The sequence below is a fragment of the Gekko japonicus genome, unplaced genomic scaffold (assembly GCF_001447785.1).
Source record: "Gekko japonicus isolate JY-2015 unplaced genomic scaffold, Gekko_japonicus_V1.1 scaffold772, whole genome shotgun sequence".
NCBI classification, from domain to species: Eukaryota; Metazoa; Chordata; class Lepidosauria; order Squamata; family Gekkonidae; genus Gekko; species Gekko japonicus.
This window is the reverse complement of record NW_015177031.1, coordinates 608,960-636,635: the sequence shown is the minus strand read 5'-3', so window position 1 is coordinate 636,635 and position 27,676 is coordinate 608,960. Positions and strand designations below refer to the sequence as shown.

At 44.9% G+C, this 27,676-nt stretch overlaps 1 protein-coding gene across 1 annotated transcript; it reads right to left on the bottom strand.

The window, feature by feature from the left end:
- Positions 1-1,076: 1,076 nt before the first annotated feature.
- Positions 1,077-27,627, bottom strand: SQRDL (sulfide quinone reductase-like (yeast)). Its single transcript, XM_015427926.1, has 10 exons — positions 27,523-27,627; positions 16,222-16,466; positions 13,292-13,462; positions 12,451-12,504; positions 10,328-10,522; positions 8,864-9,073; positions 7,037-7,220; positions 3,272-3,339; positions 1,947-2,125; positions 1,077-1,355 (listed from the first exon to the last, which is right to left on the bottom strand). Exons 2-10 carry the CDS (start codon positions 16,447-16,449, stop codon positions 1,298-1,300), a joined length of 1,347 nt encoding a protein of 448 aa, XP_015283412.1. The 5' UTR covers positions 16,450-16,466; positions 27,523-27,627; the 3' UTR covers positions 1,077-1,297.
- Positions 27,628-27,676: the final 49 nt, after the last annotated feature.

Genomic DNA, 27,676 nt, shown 5'->3' with positions numbered 1-27,676 from the left:
CCAAACCCCCTCCCCCCCAGCCCCCCGCAAAGTTCCAAGAGGATTTTTGCCATTGACTTCAATGGCCCCATTGGTTATAATGGACCCGAATTTTTCGGGAATTTTTTTCGGGATTCGGACAAGCTCATAAATTGCTAATTCGGGATCCCAAAAGCCGAAAAAAGCCGAAAATCGTTATTTTCGGCTTTTTTTTCGGTTCGGGATCCCGAAATGCACATCCCTACAGCTGACTTTGCAGTTGTTAAAGCTGTTGTTGACATACATCTCTGCCAATGTGGCCTTGATGAAAAAGGATTCAACCACCCATAAAGCTTCCCTGAAACTAATTTTGTATTTGTGTTATGGTTGCTGTGTACACATTCTTGGGGATGGGCTGAGTTAACTGGTGGCACACAGGGAAATTGCGAGATTAAGCGCTTTTATTTACACTTGGATCTGTAAAAGGGGAATGTTTTAATTACAGCTAGTCTTCAGGAAAAAGGCAGTTCCTACCCATTTGGCCACTTACTAAGAGCAAACAGTGTCACAAGAAATTATTGTACAAGAGGCTGTAAGGCCTAAATTTTAAGGGACATCTACATTGAGGATAAAAGCAGGTACTTCATTGGGATAGAACTGAACAGAGAACTGAAGTGTGAAAAACAAACCACCCTGTGAATGTCAAGCATTACTTGTTAACATCCCTACAAAGTAGACCACATGACTAGGCCAGTGATTGAAGGGGATAATGTGGCACAGCCTGTGCTTATTGTTTAAGGCCACCCAGAGTTCACCGGTGAGCAGAGATTTGAAATGGAGTCTTTCTGGGTCACGCTGTTACTTATTGTAGTAACTTTTAAACCTGAGATCCTATACAGTATGCTAGCAGCAACTCAGTATTACTCTCATGGGTAGACAAAAACATGCAGCTATTGACTGTATTGTTCTGAATAATGATTTCTTATGTCTGAGCTAGCCATGGTATACAGTTTCTTTCCCAGAAACCCATTACTTTGTAGCCTTGTAATCTGATGTGCACATGTTTATTCCAAATCAAGTTCTAGTGAGTACAGGAAACTTAATACTTAACGTCGTCTGGATTACAGCCTAAATGGTTGGTAATTTTAGAAAAATGAGTTGGGGAAAAAGCCCCTGACATTTTAAGAGATGACTCTGAAGCACAGGTTCCTGCAGATAAATTGGGTTTTATTTACATGGGAAGTGTAGATGAATATCTTCCAGGCTGTTTTCTGAAAGCTGTAGTGCTTATTGAAATATGCTGGACCGGTTGGTTGTGGATGCAGGAAGAAAATGGATTTTACTTCAACCCTAGGTGTAGCAGTTTCCTTATTGGAGCAGGACCTCCCCAGAATCCCCTGCAGGGAGAGGAAAAATGAAAATATTTTTAATATCTAGAATACTTGCATTTTATTGTAGTGGAATTTGTTGGTAAATCAAGCATCCCCTCGAAGGTGTGCAGGAGAGACAAGAGACCATAACTAAATTGTATTTAACACAATAAACCTATTTGGTATTAATTATGGTGACCAAGGTTACAAGCAGTCCTGTGGATATACACATATGATTTTACAGCAGGGCAAACAGCCTGACTCCACATAAGCTATTAAGCAAAAGCTGTTAGAATTTTGTTGTAATGGAAAACATTGAGTAAAATCTCAGTGGCTGCAAACAATGGAAGTCTGCTGCTATGTGCAACATTTACTTCAAACTTGCAAGATGGAGCAGTTGATTTTATATATACACTGTTATTAAGTTCATGTCAACTTTTCCCATAGACAAAACTGAACGTTCTTCACTACTGTACTAATGCTTCATTATTTGAATCCCTTCACAGGGAATTCATAAATGCAGTCCCTTATCAACATTCCTTGTTTGTGAGCTTATTTTCCTCTAAGCCTGAGCATTTGCAGTTGGCTTAAGGGGGATAATATACATAAAGTACTTACTTCAGTAGCCCATGCCAGTAAAGAACAGGCATCATGTGAGCTTTCATGTGAAAACTGGTCAGTCGTTCCTTGCTCTGGTCAATGGGGAATGTTTCTAAAGGCTGTGCATTGTAGTCAAACTCTGCGAGGATTGCTCTGTTATAGTTGGTTACCAGTGGACAGGATGTATAGCCATCGTACTACAAAATATTTGACAGTGGACATGAGGTACGAGTCAGAACCCATCACAACATCAGCAGCAATCTGCCTATCCTGGAAGAGTCAGAGCGTATCTGCTTTATTAGCAAAGTATTTTTTAAACATATACTACTTCTATGTAAGTGTCACATCAAAATATAAAACAATTCATACAAGCTCCAACAGTTACAGTACTAAGAATCCAGACCACTACAGATGGTTCCTAGGTACTCAAAATTCAAGCTTGGGCATATCTGGCCAGAGAGTTTGATCAACGGGAACAGCTTCCAAAAAGTAGAACACCTTTAAGACCAACGGAGGAGGAGGAGATTGGATTTATACCCCACCCTTCACTCAAGAGTCAGAGTGGCTTACACAAACTCCTTCCCCTCCCCACAACAGACACCCTGTGAGATAGGTCGGGCTGAGAGAGCTCTGACAGAAACTGCTCCTTTCAAGAACACCGCTGACAGAACTATGGCTTGCCCAAGGTCATCCAGCAGCTGTGAGTGGAGGATTGGGGAATCAAACCTGATTCTCCCAGATTAGAGTCGGCTCACTTAACCACTACACCAAAGCTCATACGTTGAATAAACCTTTGTTGGTCTTAGAGGTGCCATTGGGCTCTAAATTTGTTCTGCTTCAAACCAACACAGCTGACCAACTGGATCTAGCTTCAAAAAAGCAATCTGCCTTCTAGCACACACCCCTATTCTAAACATGGGTGCAAGTTAAATCCATGCCTGATCTGATCATAGTTCACCTCTAAACTAGTCTTACATTTATGAGTGACATCTTTTGACAATGCTAGCTTTCTGTCATGAGATGTCTTAGTTCAGTAAACTTATGTATTGCTGTGCCAGGGTCCACTATATTGTCTTCAATTGGAGATAAATCTCACAACTGGACAGAGGCGCACATTTTTAAAAAGGAGAAAGAAACATCAGGTTATTTTAAAGCTTATATATCCTTGCTAAGAGAATATTTGGAGGCAGCATAGCGAATGTAAAGCACCTTTTTAAAATAAATATTAAGTTAGCTACTTGAACAATTGTTGTTAAGAACACAAAGACCTTGGGTTTGGAAATTCCATGTTCCAAATGACACTTTTACCCATTTAAGGACAAATCCACAGAAATACTTGTTACCTTCTTTGTTGGAGTTTTCCCCTTCATTATGGAAGAAATGGTTTTATCAAGTACTCCAGACTGGCCAGCTACATCAGAGATAAAAGTTAGGGTTTGTTTACGTTAGCACCAAAACATTGTCCTGCTGACTTAGTAATGTTGAGGTCTTGAAATTATATGTCAAGTCACAGCTCTGTTCATTTTGTATGACTGTTTTATAGAAAGGGCACAAAAGGACAGAGGACCACTTTCTGTCCCAAATGTTTCATGCGTTTTCTTAATTGCACTGATAGACAAGCAAGTGCTCGTGAGAATGCTATGCCTGCTAATGTACCAGTGCTTCATCACCTGACCTTGGAGACTACTTGTGTGGCTTTTGTGTCACTATTGTACAGACGGGTTATGACCTAGCTAAAGTTAACGGAATCACTTCAGTAAGGCAGTTTCACACAATTCAGCTGTAGCAGGGCCATTACTTGGAAATAACTTCCACTGACTCTAGGGAAATTCTGCTGCCAAATAGGTGCTTGCAGTCCAAGATACAAAAGTTCTTGGTTTGCAATCTTGACTGCTTGGGTCAAATATGAGAAATATTTTTGCCTGAAGTTCAGACAGGGTGACTGGAGGTACAGGACATGAGGCACTTAACAGTTATCTGTTAACAAGCACACATTTGCGATACAGTAAACAGCTGCTTCTCTGTCCAAATGAAAGTCTACTTGGCAGCTGTGAGAGAGTGTGGCCTCAAGATCTATTTATAGGATGACACCCCCCCACCCCCACCCCACATGTTGCATGGCTCCTGCCTGGCCTCAGAGAAGATCACATGTCAAAAGGTTCCTAACATATATTGCTTGATTCTCCATGCATTAAGAGGACCATTTGTTTAAAGCTGTTTTGCAGTGCTTTATTTTCTCTCTTTTTTTTAAAAAAAAGAGAATTTCATCAACAATATTGGGTATTTGTGTTATGCTTCTAATTAAAGATGAAAGGGAAGAAATAAACCAGCACCTCATCCAAGTAACTAAGACCCAGTGAGCTTAATGGGGCATAGACTGTTGTTGTTCAGTTGCACAGTCGAGTCTGACTCTTCGCGACCCCATGGACCAGATCACGCCAGGCCTTCCGGTCTTCCGCCGTCCTCTGAAGTTTGCTCAACTTCATGTTCGTTGCATCTATGACAGTGTCTAACCATCTCATCCTTTGCAGTCCCCATCTTCTTTTACCTTCAATCTTTCCCAGCATCAGGGTCTTCTCCAGTGAGTGCTCCCTTCTCATTTGGTGGCCAAAGTATTTGAGCTTCAGTTTCATTATCTGGCCTTCCAGGGAACAGTCAGGGTTGATTTCTTTTAGGATTGACTGATTTGATCTTCTGGCAGTCCAAGGGACTCTCAAGAGTCTTCTCCAGCACCATAGTTCAAAAGAATCTATTCTTCGGCGCTCGGCCTTCCTTATAGTCCAACTCTCGTAGCCATACATGACTACTGGGAATACCATTGCTTTGACCATGCGGACTTTTGTTGGCAGGGTGATGTCTCTACTTTTTATCATGCTGTTTAGGTTTGCCATCGCTTTCCTCCCAAGGAGCAGGCGTCTTTTAATTTCATGGCTGCTGTCACAGTCTGCGGTGATCTGGGATCCCAGGAACGTGAAGTCTGTCACTACTTCCACAGCTTCCCCTTCTATTTGCCAAGGAGTGATGGGGCCGGATGCCATGATCTTAGTTTTTTTGATGTTGAGCTTCAAGCCCACTTTTGCGCTCTCCTCTTTTACCCTGAGCAAGAGGCTCTTGAGGTCCTCTTCACTTTCTGCCATCAGAGTGGTATCGTCTGCATATCTGAGGTTGTTGATCTTTTCCCCAGCAATCTTAATTCCCGCTTGTGATTCATCCAGGCCAGCATTTCGCATGATGTACTCTGCATATATATTAAATAAGCAAGGTGACAGTATACATCCTTGTCGTACTCCTTTTCCTATGCTGAACCAATCAGTTGTTCCGTATCCGGTTCTAACTGTCGCTTCTTGGCCCTTATACAGGTTTCTCAAGAGACATGTGAGGTGGTCTGGTACTCCCATCTCTTTAAGGACCTGCCATAGTTTGTTGTGATCCACACAGTCAAAGGCTTTAGCATAGTCAATGAAGCAGAAGTAGATGTTTTTCTGGTACTCTCTTGCTTTCTCCATAATCCAGCGAATGTTGGCAATATGATCTCTCGTTCCTCTACCTCTTCGAAACCCAGCTTGTACTTCTGGCAGTTCTCTATCCACGTACTGTTGAAGCCTAGCTTGTAGGATCTTGAGCATGACCTTGCTAGCGTGTGATATGAGTGCAATTGTGCGATAGTTTGAACATTCTTTGGCATTGCCCTTCTTTGGGATTGGAATGTATACTGACCTTTTCCAATCCTGTGGCCACTGTTGCGTTTTCCAAATTTGCTGGCAAATTGAGTGCAGCACTTTAACAGCATCATCTTCTAAGACTTTGAATAGCTCAGCTGGGATACCATCACCTCCACTAGCTTTGTTGTTAGCAATGCTTTCTAAGGCCCATTTAACTTCACATTCCAGGATGTCTGGCTTGAGGTCAGTGATTATATTGTCGTGGTTGTCAAGGACATCGAGGTCTTTCTTGTATAGTTCTTCTGTGTATTCTTGCCATCTTTTCCTAATCTCTTCTGCTTCTATTAGGTCCCTACCGTTTTTGTCCTTTATCATGGCCAGCTTTGCATGGAAGGCTCCCTTGATTTCTCCAATTTTCTTGAAGAGATCTCTAGTCCTTCCCATTCTATTGTTTTCCTCTATTACTTTGCATTGTTCATTCAGGTTCTCTGGAAATCTGCATTCAGTTGGGTAAATCTTTCCTTTTCGCCTTTGCCTTTCACTTTCCTTCTTTCCTCTGCTATTTGTAAAGCCTCATCAGACAGCCACTTTGCTTTCTTGCATTTCTTTTTCTTTGGGATGGTGGTGATTGCTGCCTCCTGTACAATGTCACGAACCTCCGTCCATAGTTCTTCAGGCACTCTATCTATCAAATCTAGACCCTTGAATCTATTCTTCACCTCTACTGTATATTCATCAGGGATGCGATCTTGGTCAAACCTGAATGGCCTCGTGGTTTTCCCAATTTTCTTCAGTTTAAGTCTGAATTTTGCAATGAGTCAGCTCCAGGTCTTGTTTTTACTGACTGGATAGAGCTTCTCCATCTATAGACTAGTCATGATTAACTCCCTGTACTGGTCATGATTAACTCCCAGTCAATAGGATTGGGCCTCAGATGTCCAAGAAACCGAGTGAGCCGAACTAATTTGTTCTAGACATATCTCCAGTTGTTTCATACTACCAAGCTGTCAAATACATGGAGCCACCTTTTACTGATTTCAGACCTATTGATCTCTCAAGGCAAGTGTTGTCTACTCCAACTGGCTTCAGAGTCTCAGGTGGAGGTCTTTCACATCCCCTGCTACCAGATCCTTTTTAGCAGGAGATGCTGCAGATCACACCTGCAACCATCTGCATGCAAAGCTCTGATTCTGAGTCGCTGACTCAAGGCTAACCCCTACTGATGTTTTCAAGGCAAGAGATGAGCAGGGATGGTTTGCCATGGCCTGCCTCTGTGTAGTGGCCCTAACCTTCCCAGGTGGTCTCCCATCCAAGTACTAACCAGGGCCGACCCTGCTTAGCTTCTGAGATCTCATGAGATCGGGCTAGCCTGGGCCATCCAGTTGGGGTACAGAACCTAGTATCATCTATGCAAAAATATAACCGATTACAATAGACTAAATTTACCTATAGCTGCAGCGGTCTTTGAGGTAGGGAGGTTAGTGCAGTCTCCAATCCCAAACACATTTGGGTATTTTTTATGTTGCAGCGTCTCCTTGTCTACATCAACCCAGCCAGCAGCATCAGAAACTGGACTATTCAGGAGTACATCGGGGGGTCCCATGGGTGGCGTAACGTGCAGCATTCCATACTGGTTGGATAGAAGGAGAGCCATTGAAGCCTAGCTTGCAAGCATCCTGACCTTGTAGAGCAGTGGACTTCAGCCTATAGGTCAGCCTCCCCCTGTGGAACTACTCTGTTATTAGTGCTTTTTGAATGGACAGCTGCTGGTGCATGAAGGTAGAACACAAGAGTGTCGTATTTCCTGCTTCTTCACATGTACACAGGAACAGCAAGAGGGCGAGGTTGGGTCACTCAGTGGTAGAGTGGATACTTCCATACCTCTGACCATTGTCTTGTCACTTGCTATGAGAAACCACTTTGGGTTCCAGTTAGAGGTTCCCAAACTTATTTGGTTTACTTCCCCCCCCAAAAAATCTCTACCTTCAAGAAGTGGTCAAAAAGATGCAGTTTGTGGATCTGCGCCTGGATTGTTCCAGCCCACCTGGATCATTCCAGCGCCCCCCCCCCAGGGGGCGGTATTGCCCACTTTGGGAACCAGTGGCTGGGTGGTGTTTTCTGCCCCCTTGCTACTGACACTGGTGAGGTCATAACACTAGCCGTTTCTCTTCCTGTCATGTGACCAAGGAGCTTGCTTCTCAGTGGGTCACATGCTGTCGCCTGGGGCTTAAAGATGGGCCCTGAGTCTGGAAAGGCTGAAGACCACTGCTGTAGTTCAATGATGGCTAACATCCTGTCTGAGGGACTAGGTTCTCTCTAAGGTGCCCCCGCATCAGCCATAAAGCCATCCTGTGCAGCAGCTTGGCTGAGGTAAGCCCTCCCACCCCAAAAAGCTGTACTCAAGAGGAAGAACTTTCAGGGTGAGGGACACTTCCTGTTTCTTTCACACTGGTGTCTCCATCAGGAAACCGTGTATTGCAGATAGGGTAGCCATGCTGGTCTGCAGCCAAACGGCTAGATCTGTGGCAAGGGTTTCTGCAGACTTGCCTCTCACTTCATAAACAGAGGGGCATTTCCCAGACCAAAAGTAGAGTATGGCACTCTTAGCCAAGTCTACATAAGTCTTTTTTGGAAATAAGGACTCAGTCATCGCACGTCTTGTTCCCTCCATCAAATGTAAAGGCTCCGCCCCCGCATATCCTCTCCTTGCACCAAACTGACAGCAGAACACAGACACTTCTCCAGCAGCCACCCTTCCCCGAAAATCAGGAGGATGCCTCACAGGTGAAGGGATGTGTCTTGTGCTTTCACTCTGGCCAAGGGAGTGGGGGTGTGGACAAAGAATTGATGTGGCCTGCAGTGTTCCCTCTAAGCTGAGTTAAAAAACTAGCTCACAGGTTTTTCAGCCTCCGGCTCACACTTTTTTGTCCTAGCTCAGGCAGGATGGCTCCAGAGCAGACTAATTTATGCAGTAGTCAAATTGCTCGCTCACAACTTTAATGCCAGTAGCTCACAAAACAGAATTCTTGCTCACAAGACTCCACAGCTTAGAGGGAACATTGGTGGCCTGTACTAGCTGGCCATCCCAGTAGGGTACGAATCAGATATTCTCCTATCTAACATATCGACTACATTTTGCTTCCTAATTCACCACCGTGTACTGTTTCTTCAGATGAGAGAACATAAGCATGTTCTGTCACACCATGCACAGGAAGATGTCACTGTCTTACCACACTTACAAATAGAAGCACTGGAATGATTACATTTGCTCACCTGATATACTTCCGTTGCTCCAGGTTTGTCCAAGTTCTCAAAGACTGCTTCCTGTTTATCGGCTCGAACCTCTATGAGGTTGTGTCGGTAGTTAACTGTAATGTTCCTTGATTTGATTATTTCAAGCAGAGCATCGGCATACTTCTGCACACCAAATATTACTCCAAGCGACGTGTTGAAGAAGATGTTGGCTTTGGATCGTTTTCCAGTCTGGGGGGTGGAAGGGGAAAAAAAGATAACCCTAACTGCAAACAGTGGTTTAAAGGACTGCTGGTTTTGTTCACCTGTGCATTAGGCTTATAAAAACTAGGTGCAGCAGACACAGCATTATTGTTACAAGAGCCAAATCATCCAGTAAGTACATTCCATTCAAGAGCTGCCTGATGATGGAAAGTGTAATCAAGTCACAGCAGACTTGTGGAGACCCTGTAGGGTTTCCAAGGCCAGATAGGTTCAGAGGTGGTTTGCCATTGACTGCCTCCACATCACAACCCTGGTATTCCTTGGTGGTCTCCCATCCAAATACTCACCAGGGCTGACTCTGCTCAGCTTCCAAGATCTGATGAGATCAGGCTAGCCTGGGCTTTCCAGATAAGGGCAAGAGTTGCCTACGGACCCATTTTTACTATCCATCTGTCACATTACAATATAAAACTGATCCACAGCCAACAGGACCTTACTTCAGCCTAACCTACAGCAGATATCAGGCTACTGAAAAATCAGCTGCTTGAGACCAATCTTGAACTAAAGAATTGGGAGTGACTGGTTCTATGTTTAGAGCTGAGGTAGGCCCAGACAAACAGGTGCCCTATGGGTGAACAGACAGTTATACACTTTATGAACCATGAAGCAACTTCTCTATAACTTGAAAAATGGACTTGTCTCGTTTTGTGGGACATTCTTTCATGAGGACAGTATTCAGGGTGGCAGACGCAGGCTCAAGCCAAACCCAAAGTAAATGAGCCTTTCCCAGCATTTTGTGTACTCATCCAAGAATCATTTGATGGGGGGGAAACAGCAGATGGTGAACATTTCTCTTTTGCTTCAGTGGTGTCTCGTACTGATCTCTTCAGATTTGCACTGGAATGTAAATGGTCTCTCAGCCTGTGCTGCCCCCCAGATTACTTAATTAAAGATTATCACCTCTACTAGGACTGACGTAGGCACACAGACTTATTGAGACCTTCCAAGTTCAGGATAGGTTATCTGTCAACATTCAGACCTTTTGTTCACCAGGCCCATAAAAGAATAAAGACAAAATTGCATAACAGCTTAAACAAGGAGAAGAGAGAAATCACAAAATCCCACAAAAGCTTGTGTGAACAGATGGAATGCTGCAACCATTTATGCTGCTACAGCTGAAGATACGGCTTTTTAAAAACTCAACTATTTAAAAAAATGTCTGTTCAGGTAACACCACAAATGCATTAATCGACGATGCCTCCATTTGTGGCTGGTCCGTACCTTTCTGAAGTATGCCTCTGACAGGTACATGATCTTTTGAGGTGCGCCTGCACATTTCACTGGAGTGTTTGGAAAGGTAAAAATGGCATTTCCTTCCTCGAAGTCTTGTAGCGCTTTCCACGTTTTCTCTACTGTGTGAATGGAATAATTGGAACCTATTTTAGGGTATTTAAAACCTTCAGGCAAGCCTTTGATCTGTAACAGAACAAAATTAGCTATGCTGTGTTTAATAATTTGAGCACAGGGGCAGTAAAGATGATGTCTTTCTTCATGCTGTATACAGGATCTGACTCATCTTCCATAACAATCATGCATACAGCCCAGATCTACATTTATCCCAAATGTAGAATTTAAATTAGAGTCAGTCTGGTGTAGTGGTTAGGAGCACTGATTCTAATCTGGGAGAATCAGGTTTGATTCCCCACTCCGCCACATTCAGCTGCTGGATGACCTTGGGCAAGCCATAGTTCTCTCAGAGCTGTTCTCTCAAGGACAGTTCTGGAAAGAGCTCTCTCAGCTCCACCTACCTCACGGGGTGTCTGTTGTGGGGAGGGGAAGGGAGAGGAGTTTGTAAGCCGCTTTGAGACTCTGAGCGAAGGGCGGGTTATAAATCCAATCTATTATTATTATTATTATTTTCTTTTAAGCAAAAGACCACTTCTGTAACTACCTACAATGTCATGTCATTATGTTGCCTCTATGGGTCAAATATCCATAGGAGGAAAAATGAAATTGCTTAGTATGCTTCCAGCTGTGCCTCCAAATCCAGCAGCACAGGAGGAGTTTGTGGCAGCCACCACATCTTGCCAGAGAGTTGGGGGGGGCCTGAAAGGAATTTGGGGGGGCCTTGGCAGGAATAATGGAGGAATTCGGGGGGGGGGGCAGGCCCCCAAATGCCCCACTGTAGCTACGGGCCTGGCTCGAAGTACAGTTCTTTCAGTACAGCAGTAATCCTGTCCCTGAAATTTAAGGCACCAGGGCTAATTAAGTTAATATGCATCACCAGAGGCCCCCAAAGGCCCTGTAAATTGGCCTGACACATGGTTTTAATGTTACACAAATCCTTCACACAAAGCACCTGCTTGCAGGCACTAATGCAGAACTATGGTGTGTGTTGTGAACTAGTGACTTACCACCTAGCACCTGTATACATGGGCCACTCTCACTGACTCAGTGTCGAATTGCAGTCCTTGGCAACATGTAAGAAACGAGGAACATCCAAACATGTTTACAGTAGTTGCACGTGGTGCCCTACATAAGGTTTGTACTGTATTTTCGAAGTCTCATCCAAACAGCAATTTTGTCCCCCAGTCTGTGGGACAGAATACCTCTATGGAATCCTGCAACCCGTTCAGTCTCAAGCCACACTGCTGTGCTGATGCTGCAGTAGCGCCAACATCTAGTTTTTAGAAACCTTTCTATCCTACCCTTTCCTCCTAACGAGGGTCTTTGGAAAGGGGGGGGTCACAATAAATGTAAAACAATGCAGTTATTATAAAATTCACAACATACATCCCGTGTAGCCAACAGTATGTAAAACTGATGAACAGATGAGAACATTAATTTAGTATTCAAAATGCAATTAAAACCGTCAACAGCGATAGTAAGTGCGGCAGCCTTTTGTGAGGCTTACAAATCTTTTCTTAAAAGGTGTTCCCTCCTGGTGAAAGACCAGAAGGGAGTGGGCCAGGTACAGTTTGCTTGGGAGTGCATCCCATAATCACGGTGCTGCAATCAAGAAGCTCCCCCCACCCTTTGCCCCTCCCCATAATTCCAATGGTGGGGGCAAGCAGAACTTCAGCCAGGGCGTTTCAAAGTAACCACTGGTAGAAATGTGCACAATTCAGGGAAGTTGTGCATTCCACTTACGCAGTTCAGAGAAGTGGCAAAACTAACACCTTAAAATCTCCTTGTCGATGGCGGCTGACGTCAGTGTGCCCAAGAGGACTTTAGGTCTGTGTACCCCAAAAACTGGGTGGGAGGTACGTGTCTGCTGTTTAAAGGGGGGAAAGTTCCCAGAAATCCCTCTGGGAATGCCCCCCAACCCTGAGTAGCCTCTAGATGTTTTAGTCATGGCCAGAGTTTATACTACTAAGGAGAGAAGAACTTCAGAAGAAAGATACCTTTTCATAGTGCAGCTGGAGCCCAAGAGCAATGATCAAATACTTGTAAGAGATCTGTAACATAAGACATCAGTTGGAACATTAAGTATCAGTATATAAAGGGAAATTTACGTGCATTAATAAACACACACAGCTGGTGTGGCATGATAACTTAAGAGCATCAGCCATGATTTGGCAGCTCCCAGTTCAAATCTCTCCTCTGCCCTGAGCTTGCTCTGCATCCCCCAGTCTGCAATACGGGGATAACAGGACCGGCCTACCTTACAGGTTTGTTGTAAGGATTATAATGTGGTGATATATATGAAACATCTAGAAAACTGAAAGTGCAAAGCAATATTTCCAGGTATTATTCCAGGCTGAAAAGCTGTTTCACCAGAGATAGTCACTAGTGTGATTGGACTTGAAGGTGGCTCCGTCCTGAATTTAAATCTTTAACATTGCAGCATGGACAGCTCAGTGTTCCCCAAATCAGGCCTTTCTAACCATGGAGCTTATTTTGCATTGCTTTTTTTAAAAAAAATGAGGACTTTTTTTTTTTAAAATGAGGACTCTGGTTGCAAAAACAGTAAAGACATTTTTTAAAAAATGACTAGTATCCACTGATCACGCAGAACTTCATTGGCGAACAGCCCTGTGGAACGAGTGTCACGCAAGAGCTCCTTCCGACTGAGAGGGTCAGGGGACCCGCAGGGGTTGCATCGAATTTCCTGGAAGGGGCCTGCAGCTGAAGTTGGAATCCCACTACATGTGCAAAGACACCTTTGGATCCGGCCCTTTGTGTCTCTATTTAAAAGATGTTCAAGAATGAGCATAGCTGGCAATTTTTTAAAACGGGAGTTACCTTTTGGTTGTTCTCCAAGTACACACAGTTCTTGTCTGGATCCAGCTTTTGAACTCGGGACTGGATCCACTTGACACCAGGAGGCATTACACTTGCTGTCGTGCGCGAAGATGTTGCTAGCTGCTTTGCCCCCGCCCCAACCAAAGTCCACAGTGGTTGATAATAGTGTTTCTGGAAGATACAAGTAAAAACAGAAACTCACCATAAAAGCAACAGTAAAACAACAGCCCAGATATAACACAAGCCCAGTAGAATGAACCAGATCATACCAGAAAGGCCTCCTGAAACAAACAAATCTTACTTCTGAAGACCCAGGGAGGGAGATCTGGAGTTACAAAGCAGAGGGGAAAAGCAGTGGAAAAATGACTATACCCACCATGCAACTGATGTGCAGACTCATCCAATGTTCCCTCTTGTGGGAGCAGTGAAAATATCTGCGTGGCAAGCCTGAATAATTCACTGTTCTCCTGACTGGAGATTGGGAACCCGAGTGTGTGTGTGTGCTGAGAGCATGAGGTACTGCCTAATGATGAAGTCACTTGGCCTTGGCAGAAAGACGGGAAAGATAGAGAGGCTGTCTGCAGACAACACATTCTCGAATATAGCAGGTCATCATAATATGGGGTGACTTGTGTAACTTTCGATATGTAAGAAAGGAAGGAGGGAGAAAGGAGAGAGTTTTTCTCTATATAAACGCTGCCCAGCCTGGCTGGGTCAGTCAACTTTCTACAGACCTGTCTTCTCTGAACACCAGCAACCTTCACCCTCTAAGCTGTGGAACCTTGTGAGCAAAAATCCTACTTTGTGAGCTACTGGCATTAAAGTTGTGAGCGAGCGATTTGGCTACTGCATCAATTAGTTTGCTCTGGAGCCCTCCTTCCTGAGCTAAGACAAAAACATGTGAGCCGGAGGCTAAAAAAACTGTGAGGTAGCTCACACTAATTCAACTTAGAGGAAACACTGGACTCAGCCCAGGTCCTGGATTTTACATGACTGCTTTAGAATGGGGGCAGGCATAATCTCTGTTCTAAACGCAGCCTAAGAAGGATGCTACATTGCTAGATGTCACAATGAAAGATATAAAAGTTTACAAGTATTTATTTATCTCCCACTTTTCTCCCCTGTTGGGACTCAGAGTGGCTACAGTCCACAGGTGGGTGAGCAGCAATCCAATCTCACCCTAGTGGCGAGAGCATACACCCTTTAGGACAGGGGTGTCAAACATAAGGCCTGAGGGCTCTTATGCGGCCCACGAGCAACTAGTGCAAGGGAGGGAACAGGAGACTGTTCAGGGGAGGAGAGTGTGGAGCCACTCGGATTGTGGCTTCAGCATAGTGGAACAACCTCGTCTGCAGCACTCAAGCAAAGTGGGAGCATCTGCCCAGCGCTGCCCTGCTAGGTCCACCCATGTGGGTTTTCCTTTGCACCCCCCCTACCAGCCATGGGGTCTTGCTGTAAGAATACACCAACTCGGAGTTTACTAGCTGCTGTCCTTTATACAGTTTTGTCATGACTCAGGTGGGGTGTCACCTGACGCTGCCACCACTCTGGATTTAGGTTCCCTTGAGAAGGCCCAAAGCACCCTCCCAAGACCTTCAGACTTCCCTGTTGGCCGAATAATAGGCGTGAGGACCAGGCAGAGTACAACAAGGAAAAGGTTTATTTTATAGGAGGTCAAACAACAAGGTGCAGAATAATAACAGTAAGTGGGTGAAAAGAAATCAAATGCCCTAACACGTCTAAATATATACTGTCCCTAGCTCACTATTCCAAGTGGCACTAGACTACTCACCCTGCCCTCAGGATGAAGGTTTCTTCCTGCAGCAGCCTTCCTTCTGGCTCTGCCCTCTGGAAGAAAGAACAGCTTCTGCTCTGGCACCAGCCCTTTTGTTCCCCAGCGCTCTTCTTCCCTATTGGTCAATTTTGGCTCCAAAACCTCTCAGGGGCTTCTGGGAGTTGTAGGCCCAGCCTCACCTACTGCTAGCCAGGCTCCCTGGGCCTAGTAGGCCTCTGGTGGCACTGCCCAGATCATGACAGATTTATACCTCTGTTACCCAGCATTACACTGTATGGCACACAAGGCTCGGCCTGACAAAGTGACACATATGTCAGATCCGGCCCTCGTAACGCATGATTTTGACACTTCTACTTTAGGACATCTTGCTCTTTGGGTGATTCTGCATTGGCTTTTCCCTCCATTGTTTTACCAAAGGTGCAGCTCAAAACCACATTTAAATACTCCAGGGCAACACCGTACTGACTGCGAAGTCACCCCTGAACATCCATAAATCTATGCAGAAGGTGCCATAAAACCCGATGACTAAAGAAAGTGAAAGCGGCAGGCAGTGTAGAGGGTACTGTAAAATCCAATGATCCATGAAAGTGAAAGCGGCATGCAATGCAGAGGGGAATTTCTGTTCCAACGCGGGTTTGGTAAAACAATGGAGGGAAAGGTCGATGCAGAATCACCCTTTGTGTGTGACTGACCTTTGACCTAAAACCTGCCATATTTTGTGCTTTGTAAATTAAGCTGCTATGCATTTTGAGCAGCAATTCTTTCTGCTTGATCTCCCACAATAAATGGAAATAATGCACCCTTTATTCATGAGCTTATTCTGATTGGACAATCTTTGGGATGGGAATAGGGTTGCCAGCCTCCAGGTGGGGCCTGGGGATCTCCCGCTTTTACAACCGATCTCCAGCTGACAGAGATCAGCTCCCCTGGAGGAAATGGCCGCTCGAAGGGTGGACTCTATGGCATTGTGCCATGCTGAGGCCCCTCCCCTCCCCAAACCCCGCCTTCTCCTGGATCCACCCCCAGAGTCTCCAGGTATTTTCCAACACAGACCTGGCAACCCTAGATGGGAATCTAAGCCAAACTTTCATCAAGATCTGGATTTTCCATGGGGGGGGGGAACCCACATTTATACCTCTTGTGGCTCTACAACAGCCACGTTTCCAGCTCCCACTTTCCGCTTCATGCGGGCGCTCATGGTGATCCCCCCGGTCCCTCCGCCCAGCACGAGCGCTTCGTAGTAATCCTTGGCAGCACAGCCGGCAGTAGTGTGCAACTGGGATGGGCTCATCTTGGGAACTCCTGGCCTGAGCAAAGGCACCAAGGGACGAGTGCAGGACGAGATTAAACCCATGGCTGCCATCTTTGGGAAATGTCAACCTGAGAAGAAATATAAAAACAATGTGAGTGTAACAAGCAAAAGTGCTATAAAGATGTGACTGGGACCGTCTTGAAACAAGGTCTGGAGATGCTGCTGTGTCGCAACAGGAACATGGCAGAAGGAAAAAAACTGGTCTGAAATATTCCATCATACTCTTGTGTGACCAAGACAAGGCCATGCCAAGGAGGACTAGTTAGGTTCTCATTACCCCCCATAATGATTGGGGGGGGGGGAATGTGTTATTCTGCCTCAGCAATGCATGGGGGAGTTTACTAGATTTTTATTGCTTCTTTTCTCCAGGAACTCAGGGCAGCACACAGTTTCCTCTTCCTGCTGTTTATCTTCACAACAACCTTGTGTAGCAGGCCAGGTTCAGAGCAGAGGGAGCTGCCGGCCTATAGTAATCCAGTGAGCTTCAATATCGATTGGTGGGTTTGAATCTGGGCCCAGTTTATAAAGAAGGGAGTCGGGGTTAGGAAACACATCAGACTGGAAGGGTCTCTAGCTAGTAAATAATGCATGCATGGTGTAGCAGATAAGAGTGACAAACTCTAATCTAATCTGGAGAACTGGGTTCGATTCTGCACTCCTCCACATGAAGCCAACTGGGTGACCTTGGGTCAGTTCTTTCTGAGCTCTCAGCCCAAAAAACAAGTCTCACTCACCACTAAAAAAGAGCTAGAACTTTAGGCTACCAGACAATCTTAGGATCTGCATATTACACACAATGTGATATGATAATTTAATTTTTCCCTGGAGGATTGGAGAAAATGCAAAGAATTGGCTGTTTCCTCTAATGTTCCTTCTACCCAATTTTTGGTAGAGCAGCACTTTGTACACCTGGGCTGTGATCACACATGCTAAATAATCCACTTTCAATGCACTTTCAAACTGGATTTTGCCAGTTCACACAGTAAAAATCCCATTGTAAAGTGCATTGAAAGTGGATTATTGAGTGTGTGTGATCACAGCCATAGAGGAAAAAGCAACTGTGCTTAAAATAATAGTCAAAAGTCTGCAAAGTCAAACAGGAGTGCTGAGGGCACCTTTGAAACTAAAGTTTTTTTGTTTTGTTTTTTTAATCCTAGCATAAGCATGAATGAACTCTTGTCCACTGTCAGATGCACGGGGTGAATCCTCAGTTAGTAGACCACACACACAAACAATGTTCCCTCTAAGACGTGGAGTCTTGTGAGCAAAAATTCTACTTTGTGAGCTACTGGCATTAAAGTTGTGAGCGAGCAATTTGGCTGCTGCATACATTAGTCTGCTCTGGAGCCATCCTTCCTGAGCTAAGACAAAAATGTGTGAGCCAGAGGCTAAAAAACTGTGAGCTAGCTCACACTAACTCAGCTTAGAGGGAACACTGCACACAAATGCACAAGAGGTTATGCAAACAGGGTCAAAGGGCCATATAAAGGAGGAAGTACGGGCTGTGATGCAATCAAGAAAAGTACAGACTGTTCACAGTAAAAGTAACGAATGACAATGCAATCTTCCCTAGCATTCCCTACTGTCCTTTACTGTAACCCTGTGCAGAGTTACTCCAATCTATACCCACTGAATTCAATGGGCAAAGACTGGAATTGCTGCAGAGGACTTCACTGTCAGTCTCAGCGGCTTCACAAACAGAGAATCCCCCAAATCCTCACTCAGCCTTGAAGCTCTACAGATGACCTTGGGAAAGTCACCTTCTTTTGGTTTAGCCTACCTCACAGGGCTGTTGTGTGGATAAAACAGCAGAGGAGAGAGGAGTCACCCTGAGCTGCTTGAAGGAAGAACATGAGAAAAAATGTTACAGACAGAAGTGGATATTTGAGGAAAGTAGCAATTCGTTCACTGTGGAGGGGGGAGGTCACACTGGGAATGTAATGAATGAACAAACCATGGTTTTCACACTTAGCACATGAGCAGGCTGAACTTAATCCTTCAGTACTTAATACTGTTACCCTAGAGAAATATTCTGCATTATGAGAGATGAAATTATAACAGTCGAATTTATTTAGGAGTCTTTCTCTTTTCAAACAAATGCATGCAAAACCCAGAATGTTACCACTCCTAGACAGGACTCACACAAGACACTTCCAGTTTCCAGAATGCTTTTCATGTATTTTCTTGATACAACATTTCTGTAAGGCAGGCCAGTCTTATTATGCCACAAGAAGAGACAGGGAGGCTGAGGGTGCGTAGACAGCAAGTGCCAGTTGGGCTATAACCCAGGCTATGGAGAGATTTATTTATTTCATTTCAAAATTTAAATGTTTTAAAACAGCTGTGATCATACAGGTGGCCACCAACACTCAAACATTAAAAAAATATACAGCACAAATGCTACTCTTGCAAAGACCCTCAGACCTATAATAAGACCAAGTTTTTAAAAACACCACAAAATTGGGCACTGCCTGGTTCAAATATCACATTCTCAACATAACACCATGGTAGCTCTTGTTATTTAAGGAGTGCTAAGAATTTGAATGCCTTTTTGGGCCCACCTGTTGGGTGTCCTAACATTCCTCAAATTTGTTCCCCCAATTGCTTTCCTAAAAACTTCAAATGAGAAATGTTCTCAGTACACACTCAGAGAAATTACTTTTGCTTTCCCAAGCTGTGTCTTGCTCTTGCAGTGATAATGCAGTAGACCAGCCAGGGGAAACATTTTCAATGTTTCCGGCAGCAGAAAGTGACCTTTGTTTTCCTCCATGGCATTCAGTTTGTAAAATGTCAGCGGCACTGGGGATGCAAATGCTTGAAGGCTACTTCAACAGTAGTGGTATCTTTTCAGCTCATGAGAAAGTATCTTTTTTAAAAACTTTATTAAACCGAATCCAAAGAAATAGGCACATCTGAACATGAGACATGTTCTATCACAGTATATTTGAATTCCACTATAAGGATGAAGCTACACATCTATTGGAGATTGTGATACTGCTGCACTATCGTAGTCATTCACTAAATTTTGCTCTGTGGATAAAGCAAGTCAGGAGGGTAAAGGATTTTGACGATGCAACCAGTGTTGTGTGTACCCAGCCGTACAGTGCAGTCCTAAAGAGAATCACACCTGTCTAAGTCCATTAAAGTCAGTGGGCTTAGAAGGGTGTCTGTCACTTGGATTAGGTTTGCATGGTTATATGAGTCCCAAGGGTCACTTCACACATGTGCATTTTCACTCTTTGAAGGATGCAGCCTTAAGATGCTATTTGCATGTGTGAATAAGCCATTGCAGATCAAAAGCAATTTCTCTGTCACTTTACAATACCCTCTAGGATTGTATTTCCATGGAGTTAGTTCACACATTCAGCGCATGTCACTGAGTGCTTAGTGTTTTTTTTTGGGGGGGGGGGATATACATGGGAATTGAACCTACCAAGTTCCTTAAATAACCTCCCACCTTTTTTTACACTGTATTCAAAATGCTTTGAAATTATGTTAATTTTACAGACAGACCAGTTCGTTTTATGAAAGGTATGGGTTTAACTTGTGAACACCAGGATTTCCCCCACCAAATGAATGCCTTTCCCTGTTCACACAAGCCACAGAACTCTCCAGTTGTATGGAGGAAGCTGGATGATACTGAGTTTAGTTCAAATCCAGATAATGTCCCACAAAAACACAGAAGGTGCTCAGGTCATATAGATAACACACCTCTAAAGTTTTCCTGAAGTCATCCCATTTACTGTGCCGATTTCCTGTCCCAGGATTTCTGGAATACATTTCCCTCTCTCACCAACTTGGTTTATATTAATTCTTTAAAGGTGGGGACAGTTTAATAGCTGTTAGGAGAGAAGGCAAGATCTGGAGAATCTGCCACAGCCAAACTGGACATGATTGTGGCAGACAGAGGGACGGGAGATGTGGCTCACTGGTAAAACATCTGCTTGGCATGCAGAAGGTCCCAGGTTCAGTCCCTGTCATCTCCAGTTAAAAGGGTCAGGTGGTAGTGACATGGAAGACCCCTCTCTACTCAAGACCCTGGAGAGCCACTGCTGGTCTGTGTAAACAGTCCTGACGATGAATCAATGATCTGATTCAGCATACAGCTCCTTCATGTGTGTAGTGGCAGAATGGATTGTACCATTGCTGTGTTTGACTGCAGGTGATAAATTACACAGTTTCCTGCAAACAGCTGGTTTTCCATTTAACCCAGGTGGAGCATTTCAAAACGTGATCCTCTAGTGGTGGGGCAAAACAGTGCAGTTCATTCTAGCAGCTGCGCATTTTACAGCCTCCTTCTCTTACCTGTTTGTATAAACTCGGCCTGGTCTCTGGCCACATCCAGCAGAACAAGGTGGTGCTCCTGAGATGACAGGATGGGTTGTTCTGCTGCTGATGCTGGGAGGGGGGGGGGGGGGGGGGCTGCCTGTTTTTCATGGTCCCCTTTGTGTTAAACCCTCCCTGCAAATCAAAAAGCTGGGACTGCAGGAAATTAGCAGGATTAAAAGACTTCTTTTTGCTATAATTGTTTGTACGTGCAGGGAAGCAGAGAACGCGCTTGCAAGCTGAAGGCTGCACACTTCAGGATCCTGCGCCTTCATTCGTTGTGTGTCTAGGCCAGCCCTGATCTACCCCGTCACACTGGAAGAGAGGATGGGATTCAAACTAGGAAAAGGTATACGGAGGATTGAGCCCTGCCCTCTCCCGCACCTGTCCTCACTGCAGTCTTGAACTTCTTTTGCCTTCGTGGACAGAAGGACATGAACCTGGCTGACCGCAAAGACAGAGCTGGCTGCAGAGCGGGCAACACACACACACACACACACACACACACACACACACACACTCCTCTTGGTTGAAACCATACATCCCACTTTCTGCACAACAGGGACAGGCCTGGCTTTTAAACACACTGATCCACCACCAGCAATTCCAGTCTGGCCACTTCAGACGGTAGGGAGGCTTGTTCTACGCATCCTCCCTGAAACGTCCTTCTTAGAGACTCCTGTCTGGCGCTTTCCTGGCCAGAGGACTGTTTTATTCTCCAAGGGCCTTGGGTGTGAATTTCAGTCTCTTTTTCACTTTTGACTGCTGTTTACGATTGGTCCTCCCCTTTCCTTGTTGGAGGAGTTTAATGTAGTAACAATTAATAAACACTGATGGGTCACTATAAGGAGAGGCTGCTTCAAGCACATTTTATCTGGGAAAGTGGAACATAAATATTCAAAGAAATATCCTCCCACAATTCAGATTAGCTCCCTCCTCCAAAGAAACAACTTTGCAACAGCACTCAAACTGCATTCACTGAAACTTGACATTGAAATGAGCTGGGTGCAGATTTACAGGAGTCACGTAGAAATTGTAAACAGCCCAAGGGCAACAATTAAAGCAGTTAGCATTATTGTGTATATATAAAAGAGTCCTATACAGTCACAAGCAGTAAAAGTCCAACCCTTCCTTTTTTTTTAGTGGTAGCATCAAGTTGGAACTCAGCATTGGACATGGCAGATCACCACTTGTACCTTGTAGATAACACTCCCCTGTGAACAACCCCTGTGCCCAATGAAAAGGCAACTGTGTTAGTTTTTTTTTTCTTAAAAGGATTTGGTTTAATTATTAAGCAACTATTTCCTTCCACCTGCCAGTGTAGGACAAAGCACGCAGTACAAGATCACAATTCAGTGCAGGCAACAGTGCCGTTTATTCAGCAGACTCAAAAGTAGTTGTAGGTTAAAGGACTTTGACCGATCACCTGAAAGGAACAGGTATACCCACCGCATTTGATGTGGAACACAGTGCTACTGCAAGCCCTAGCAAATTCTGTGGATGTATTTTGTATGGCTGGTTTTTAAAAAAATCTAACAGGTGGCAGCTTTGCCCGGGTTGGAGCTGTAAAACGAGTCTGACCACTGATCCCCCCATGTCCACTCTGACTGAGAGTGGCTCATAAGAATAATTTAACCAGAGATGCCAGGGACCATATAAGTGTGTGCTCTACCACTAAGCCACAGCCTATCCCCACAATGAAGGGGGGACATATGCCCTGAGCTATGGCAGAACATGGGAGGGAAGGGCAGCATGGTATAGCCCAATCGTGTCAGATCTCGGAAGCTCAGCAGGGCCGGTACTTGGGAGGGAGGCCGCCAAGGCAGACTCTGCAGAGGAAGGCAACAGCACACCCCCTCCGCTTCTCGCTTGCCTTGAAAGCCCCTTGCTGGGGTTGCTGTAAGTCGGCTGCAACTCAACAGCACTTCACACACACACGGTGTAATGCCATTGTGGAGCCAGACAGTTAACTGGGACGCAGGTTGCGAAATCCAGGAACCCCTGGCCTCTGTGTAGGATTCTTCTCCCATACACAGCTATGATACGTTTAGTTTAAAAGAATTATAGCTGCAAAGAGGGCAGCCAGAAGTCAGCTCTTTGGAAAGCAAATGGAAAGCAGCAACTGTGTCTGTATTTAAAAAACACATTCTTTTGAAAATCTCAATGCGACATACAGCCCAACCACAGGCATGTAACTGGGAAACAAGTCTCACAAATTCAATACAACTTACTCCCTGGAAAGTGTGCATCCAACTGTAGCCCTAAGTTTATTGTGGGCCATTAATAAGCTAAAACTTGTGGGATAGAACATAAGAACATAAGAGAAGCCATGTTGGATCAGGCCAATGGCCCATCCAGTCCAACACTCTGTGTCACACAGTGGCCAAAATGCAGGTGCCATCAGGAGGTCCACCAGTGGGGCCAGAACTCCAGAAGCCCTCCCACTGTGCCCCCCCCCAGCACCAAGAAGACAGAGCATCACTGCCCCAGGCAGAGTGTTCCCTCTATACCTTGCGGCTCCATATGTTTCTCCAATCCCCTCTTGAAGCTGTCTATACTCGTAGTTGCCACCCGGCGGCAGTGAACAACAGTCAGCCTTACAGAGGAAGTTTGGGGAAAGACAGACAAGTACAAGGAGTCTTTAGTCCTTGCCACCCCCGGGGCACATTTCAGAATCGCTCTCAATGCTATCTGCTGGTTTCACTCATAGGGCAGGGAATAAATTGAATTATTATTATTATTATTATTAATAATAATAATGATGATGATGATCTAACACACCTCTAAACTGTAACAAGTCTACTGCAAATAGTTGATGTGATAGCATACAACTTTATAAGGGACTTAGGAAAAGATGCAAACATGCTTTCTGCACTGTGTGCAGCAAGGGTCTTAAACCTCATGGACTAGTAACTTCAGTGAGCTTTATTTGCAAAGATGCTTTGAATAGAAATTAATTTCATCCCAGCACGCAGACAAAGTGATGAGGAACATTTCACCCATTTTTCCCCTAGTTCTTATCTTCCATGATACATCAAAGCATTTCATACACGTGTTCTTGTTAACCCTTACAACAACCTTACAAGGCAAGGCAATTTTATCACCACCCTACTGAAGGTACTGGAGTAAGGTTGCCAGCTTTCATTCTGGCCCTGCTACTGTGGCTTTTAAACAGCAAGGCCCAGACCCAGAAATTCTGCAAAGAAAAGCTTTCCCCCACTATTATGTTTCTGCCAGGAAGCTTCCTTTAATTTCTTTGTCTCAAATTGCTGTTAAAGGCACAGAAAACCTCTAATATTTGGGGAATGAAGCTAGAAGAATATCAAATTTTACAGCATTACTTTAAAATATGGTCCTCTGCCTAAGGAACTCCCGACCAGTACCTCCTGTGGGAGGGGCATGCGTCTTTGCCTTTTACAGACCTCTGATACAATAATCTGGGCAAACAGATCTGTCCTCAGCCATCCAATTGTTTCTGCTAGTATGATACACATAGGCAAGGCCCATTTTCCGTTTCAATCTGGTTTACTGTGGGTGTGGCTGTGTCGTTTCTAGGCTGCTCCTTCTGCAGCTGCACAAATTTGTAGCATAGGTCAGTGTGCAGGAAAGCATCTGCACCATAGAAACAGTATACTATGGAGTTTTCATCCAAGACTTCATATAAGTGAGCATTTTTACAACAGTTCTCTCTCTACCGGTACACAGCTTTTGTTGGAAGCAGAATACAATAGACGTTTTTAGCTGAGACTGTAGAACAATGTGTAGAAATTATCTCCAGCACTGCAGCTTTCCTGAAACTAAACAGGCTGATGCCCAATCAGTGCCTCCTGTGTACCCCCTGCGGTCCGTGAAGGATGAAAACTGGGAGACCCAGGTCATAAAAATAGAGGTCCATGGCCAAAGATGCTCTAGTGGGAACAGAATTGTATGCGCAGTCAGGGACTGCTGGCAGTCAAGCGTAACAGACAGTGTTTATGACCACATGAAGCTTCCTTACAGCAAGGCAGATAATCTAACTCAGCATTCTGGTATGTCCCTGGCTTTACGCTCTTCGAATAAAAACTTGCGGGTGACCCCTGGCCCCAGGGATGTCCGGCTGTCCTCGGCCAGGGCCAGGGCCTTTTCAGTCCTGGCCCCAACCTGGTGGAACTCTCCACCAAATGTTATCAAGGCCCTGCAGGATCTTATGCAATTCCGCAGGGCCTATAAGGCGAAGATGTTCTGCCAGGCTTTTGACTGAGGACAACAACGGTTACTGGCACCTTCCTTTCCCGTCCCTCCTTGATTCTCTGAGTTCCCTTTCCCCCGCCCAGAAAAAAGGGACTGGTAGTGGTAGTCGGAAATTGAGATAATGATATTATGAGAAATTGCCATCTTGGATTTTTATCTATACCGAAATTTCTATGAGGTTATATATGTACTAGGAATAAAGCCCGCTGTGGAAAAAAATACAACGGGATCTAGAAAGAATTGAATTGTATGAATTGTATTTTATTTTGTATTTGCTGGTTTTAAACTGTATGTTGGTTTTTAATTGTTTGTAAGCCGCCCTGAGCCACTTTGGCAGGAGGGCGGGGTAGAAATTTAATAAATAAATAATATATAAATTCTATGCCACCTTTCCACCTAGCCGGGGGTCCCCAAGGCAGAAAATGTTAAAATAGTTCAAACATTAAAACAGCATTTCAAATACAAATACACACACACACAATTAAACAAGTAAACACATATAAACTCACTAACAGGAAGGAGGGCTAATAAAGAATTAGTGACAAGAATCTCAAACAGAACAAAAGAGTCAAATCTCCCTGGGGATCAGGTACATACAAGAATGGTACATTTGAGACTGTGCAGTAGTTATTCAACCCTCCAGGGGCCAGAGTAGGTTTCTTTAGGAAGGGAGGCTCCATTGCCCATTTCAAGCCAGGGGCTACCCCGCTCTCTCTCAAGGAGGCGTTTGCTATCTCCCGTCAGACCCCCCCCCCCCGCAGGTTTAATCAAACATGAACTTAAGCCTCCTCTCTCTCTCTCTCTCTCTCTCCCTCTCTCTCTCTCTCTCTCCCTCTCTCTTCATTTCCTGGTCACACCCTTCTTCTCTGTTCAGCCACTCCTTTGGTTGTCATCCACTTTTCAGTTCCTTCCTCTAAAGTTCTGTTCTTCCCTGGGTATTTCCCCCCTCTTCCTATGACCTTTCCTTATTCGACATGTAAGATTATATATATTTTTAAAATGCACAATTAATCATTATCAACAATCGGGAAAAGAGAAAGTTGGACGTGCTGTTGAAAGGCTCATTTGAAGCCAATTCACGACTTCATTATTTTAAGCACAAGTGCTTGGGACCGAAGCCTCCCTCCAAAACTCTGCCACTCTTTCACAAGAGCTGAGATCAGGGTTAGCTCTGCCATGTATCATCATTTCATGGGGGGGGTTTTTGCGTCCTTACCATGCCCTGGCTCCCAAGTCACTACGAGGCTCCCTTAATTTGGAAGTACGTTCTGCTGAAATCTGTCAGTTTTTCTTCCACACCAGCATCCAAAAGATGGGGGTGCTCATGGGAAGAACCGTTTCCAGCCGTTTCCAGCGTTGTGCATCTGACCACTAAGGCCATTTGTTCAAGAGGCACGGTGCCATTAACACGTACATGACAGCAGCAGTTCACTGGCAAAGCTCTACACCTGTTGAATTATTGCCCGCCACACAATTGCTGAAGGCACAGTGGCTGTCAGAAAAACAAGGGCAATTTTCAATGGCTTTTAGATGCTCTCTCCTACTGCCTGAGTAGGAAGAGCCACCTTCCCTGCAGGCAGGCAGGCAGGCTTCTAGTTCTCGGAGAATGTGGCTCCCACAAAAGGGGGGGGGGCACCCACATAGAATCCTGCATAGCCGTTCTGTTAGGAAGAGGGCCTTTGCCTGAAGCCCCTCCACACTAGTTCCCAATGCACAAAAGACAGCTACTATGATTAACTACCATTACCAGATCTAAGTAGAACTTCCAGGTTCAGAGGCAGTATACCTCTGAATACCTCTTGCTGAGGGCTGGTGCGGAGGTATCCTTCTGACCACTTTGGGAAAGAGATCATCAGACCAGATGAACCTACCTCTAAGCCAGCAAAGATCTCCTTGGTCATATTTAGTCTTTTGATTGTATAAAAAGAGTGTCCCAGATTAAACTCTTTAACTTTTTTTTTTAAATAGAAAATACTCCCAAAAGCTGGGCAGATGCCATTTTAAAAAGGCATCCCCCCACCTGCCTCTTCTAAAACACATAATCTAAAAACAAAAAAAGTATTTTTCTCCCCTTCAAAACTATAGGTTTTGTTACCCATTAATTAAAGTCCACAAAGAGGCCTTTGCCCAGGAAACAGCCCTTGCATGTCAGCAGTCTGTGGTTTTATTTATTTATATTCCTAGTCTGCCCTCCCCTTTACAGCAGCACTCAGGGTGCAGTACAGCAATTATTATACAATAATTTAAAAAACATTAAAAAGTAAGACAATTAATGGTTACTAATTGCACTTGCTCAGAGGCACTCCGTTTTTTATTCGGTGCCAGGAAACAGCCTTGGCACTGAACACAAGTTCTCGGACTAAACTGTGGCTCATATTAAAACCCTTCCCAACATGTCCTATAGACTACCACGCCCCCCACCAGCCCTCCTGAACCCTGAGCCTTGTGCGGGAGCTCCAACAGGACTGCATGGGCAAAAGCTTCACCTGCCGAATTTCCGCCTGGCGCAGCTGATTTAGAGCGCAGGAGCCCTGCCAAGGGACAAGGTGGCAACGGAAGGCTACTCACCGACCAAGGAGAGGAAGGAAGAGCCCGTCTCGCCCCGCGCCACGGCTCCGACGGCCCGAATCGCCGCGCGGGGCGTCTCTCCCCTCCCCGCCCGCCTGTTGCGCAACGGGAGCTCCGTCGCCTATCAGAGGGAAGAGCCGGGAGGGGCCGGAGC

What these genes read in the sequence shown, in the direction of transcription:
- SQRDL (XM_015427926.1), bottom strand. Translation starts at nt 16,449, where the DNA reads ATGGCAGCCATGGGTTTAATCTCGTCCTGCACTCGTCCCTTGGTGCCT. An exon ending in CTGTTGTAGAGCCACAAGAG is followed by an intron (nt 13,463 to 16,221) that starts GTATAAATGTGG and finishes TGTATCTTCCAG; the next exon opens with AAACACTATTATCAACCACT. An exon ending in TCCAGCTGCACTATGAAAAG is followed by an intron (nt 10,523 to 12,450) that starts GTATCTTTCTTC and finishes GTTCTGTTACAG; the next exon opens with ATCAAAGGCTTGCCTGAAGG.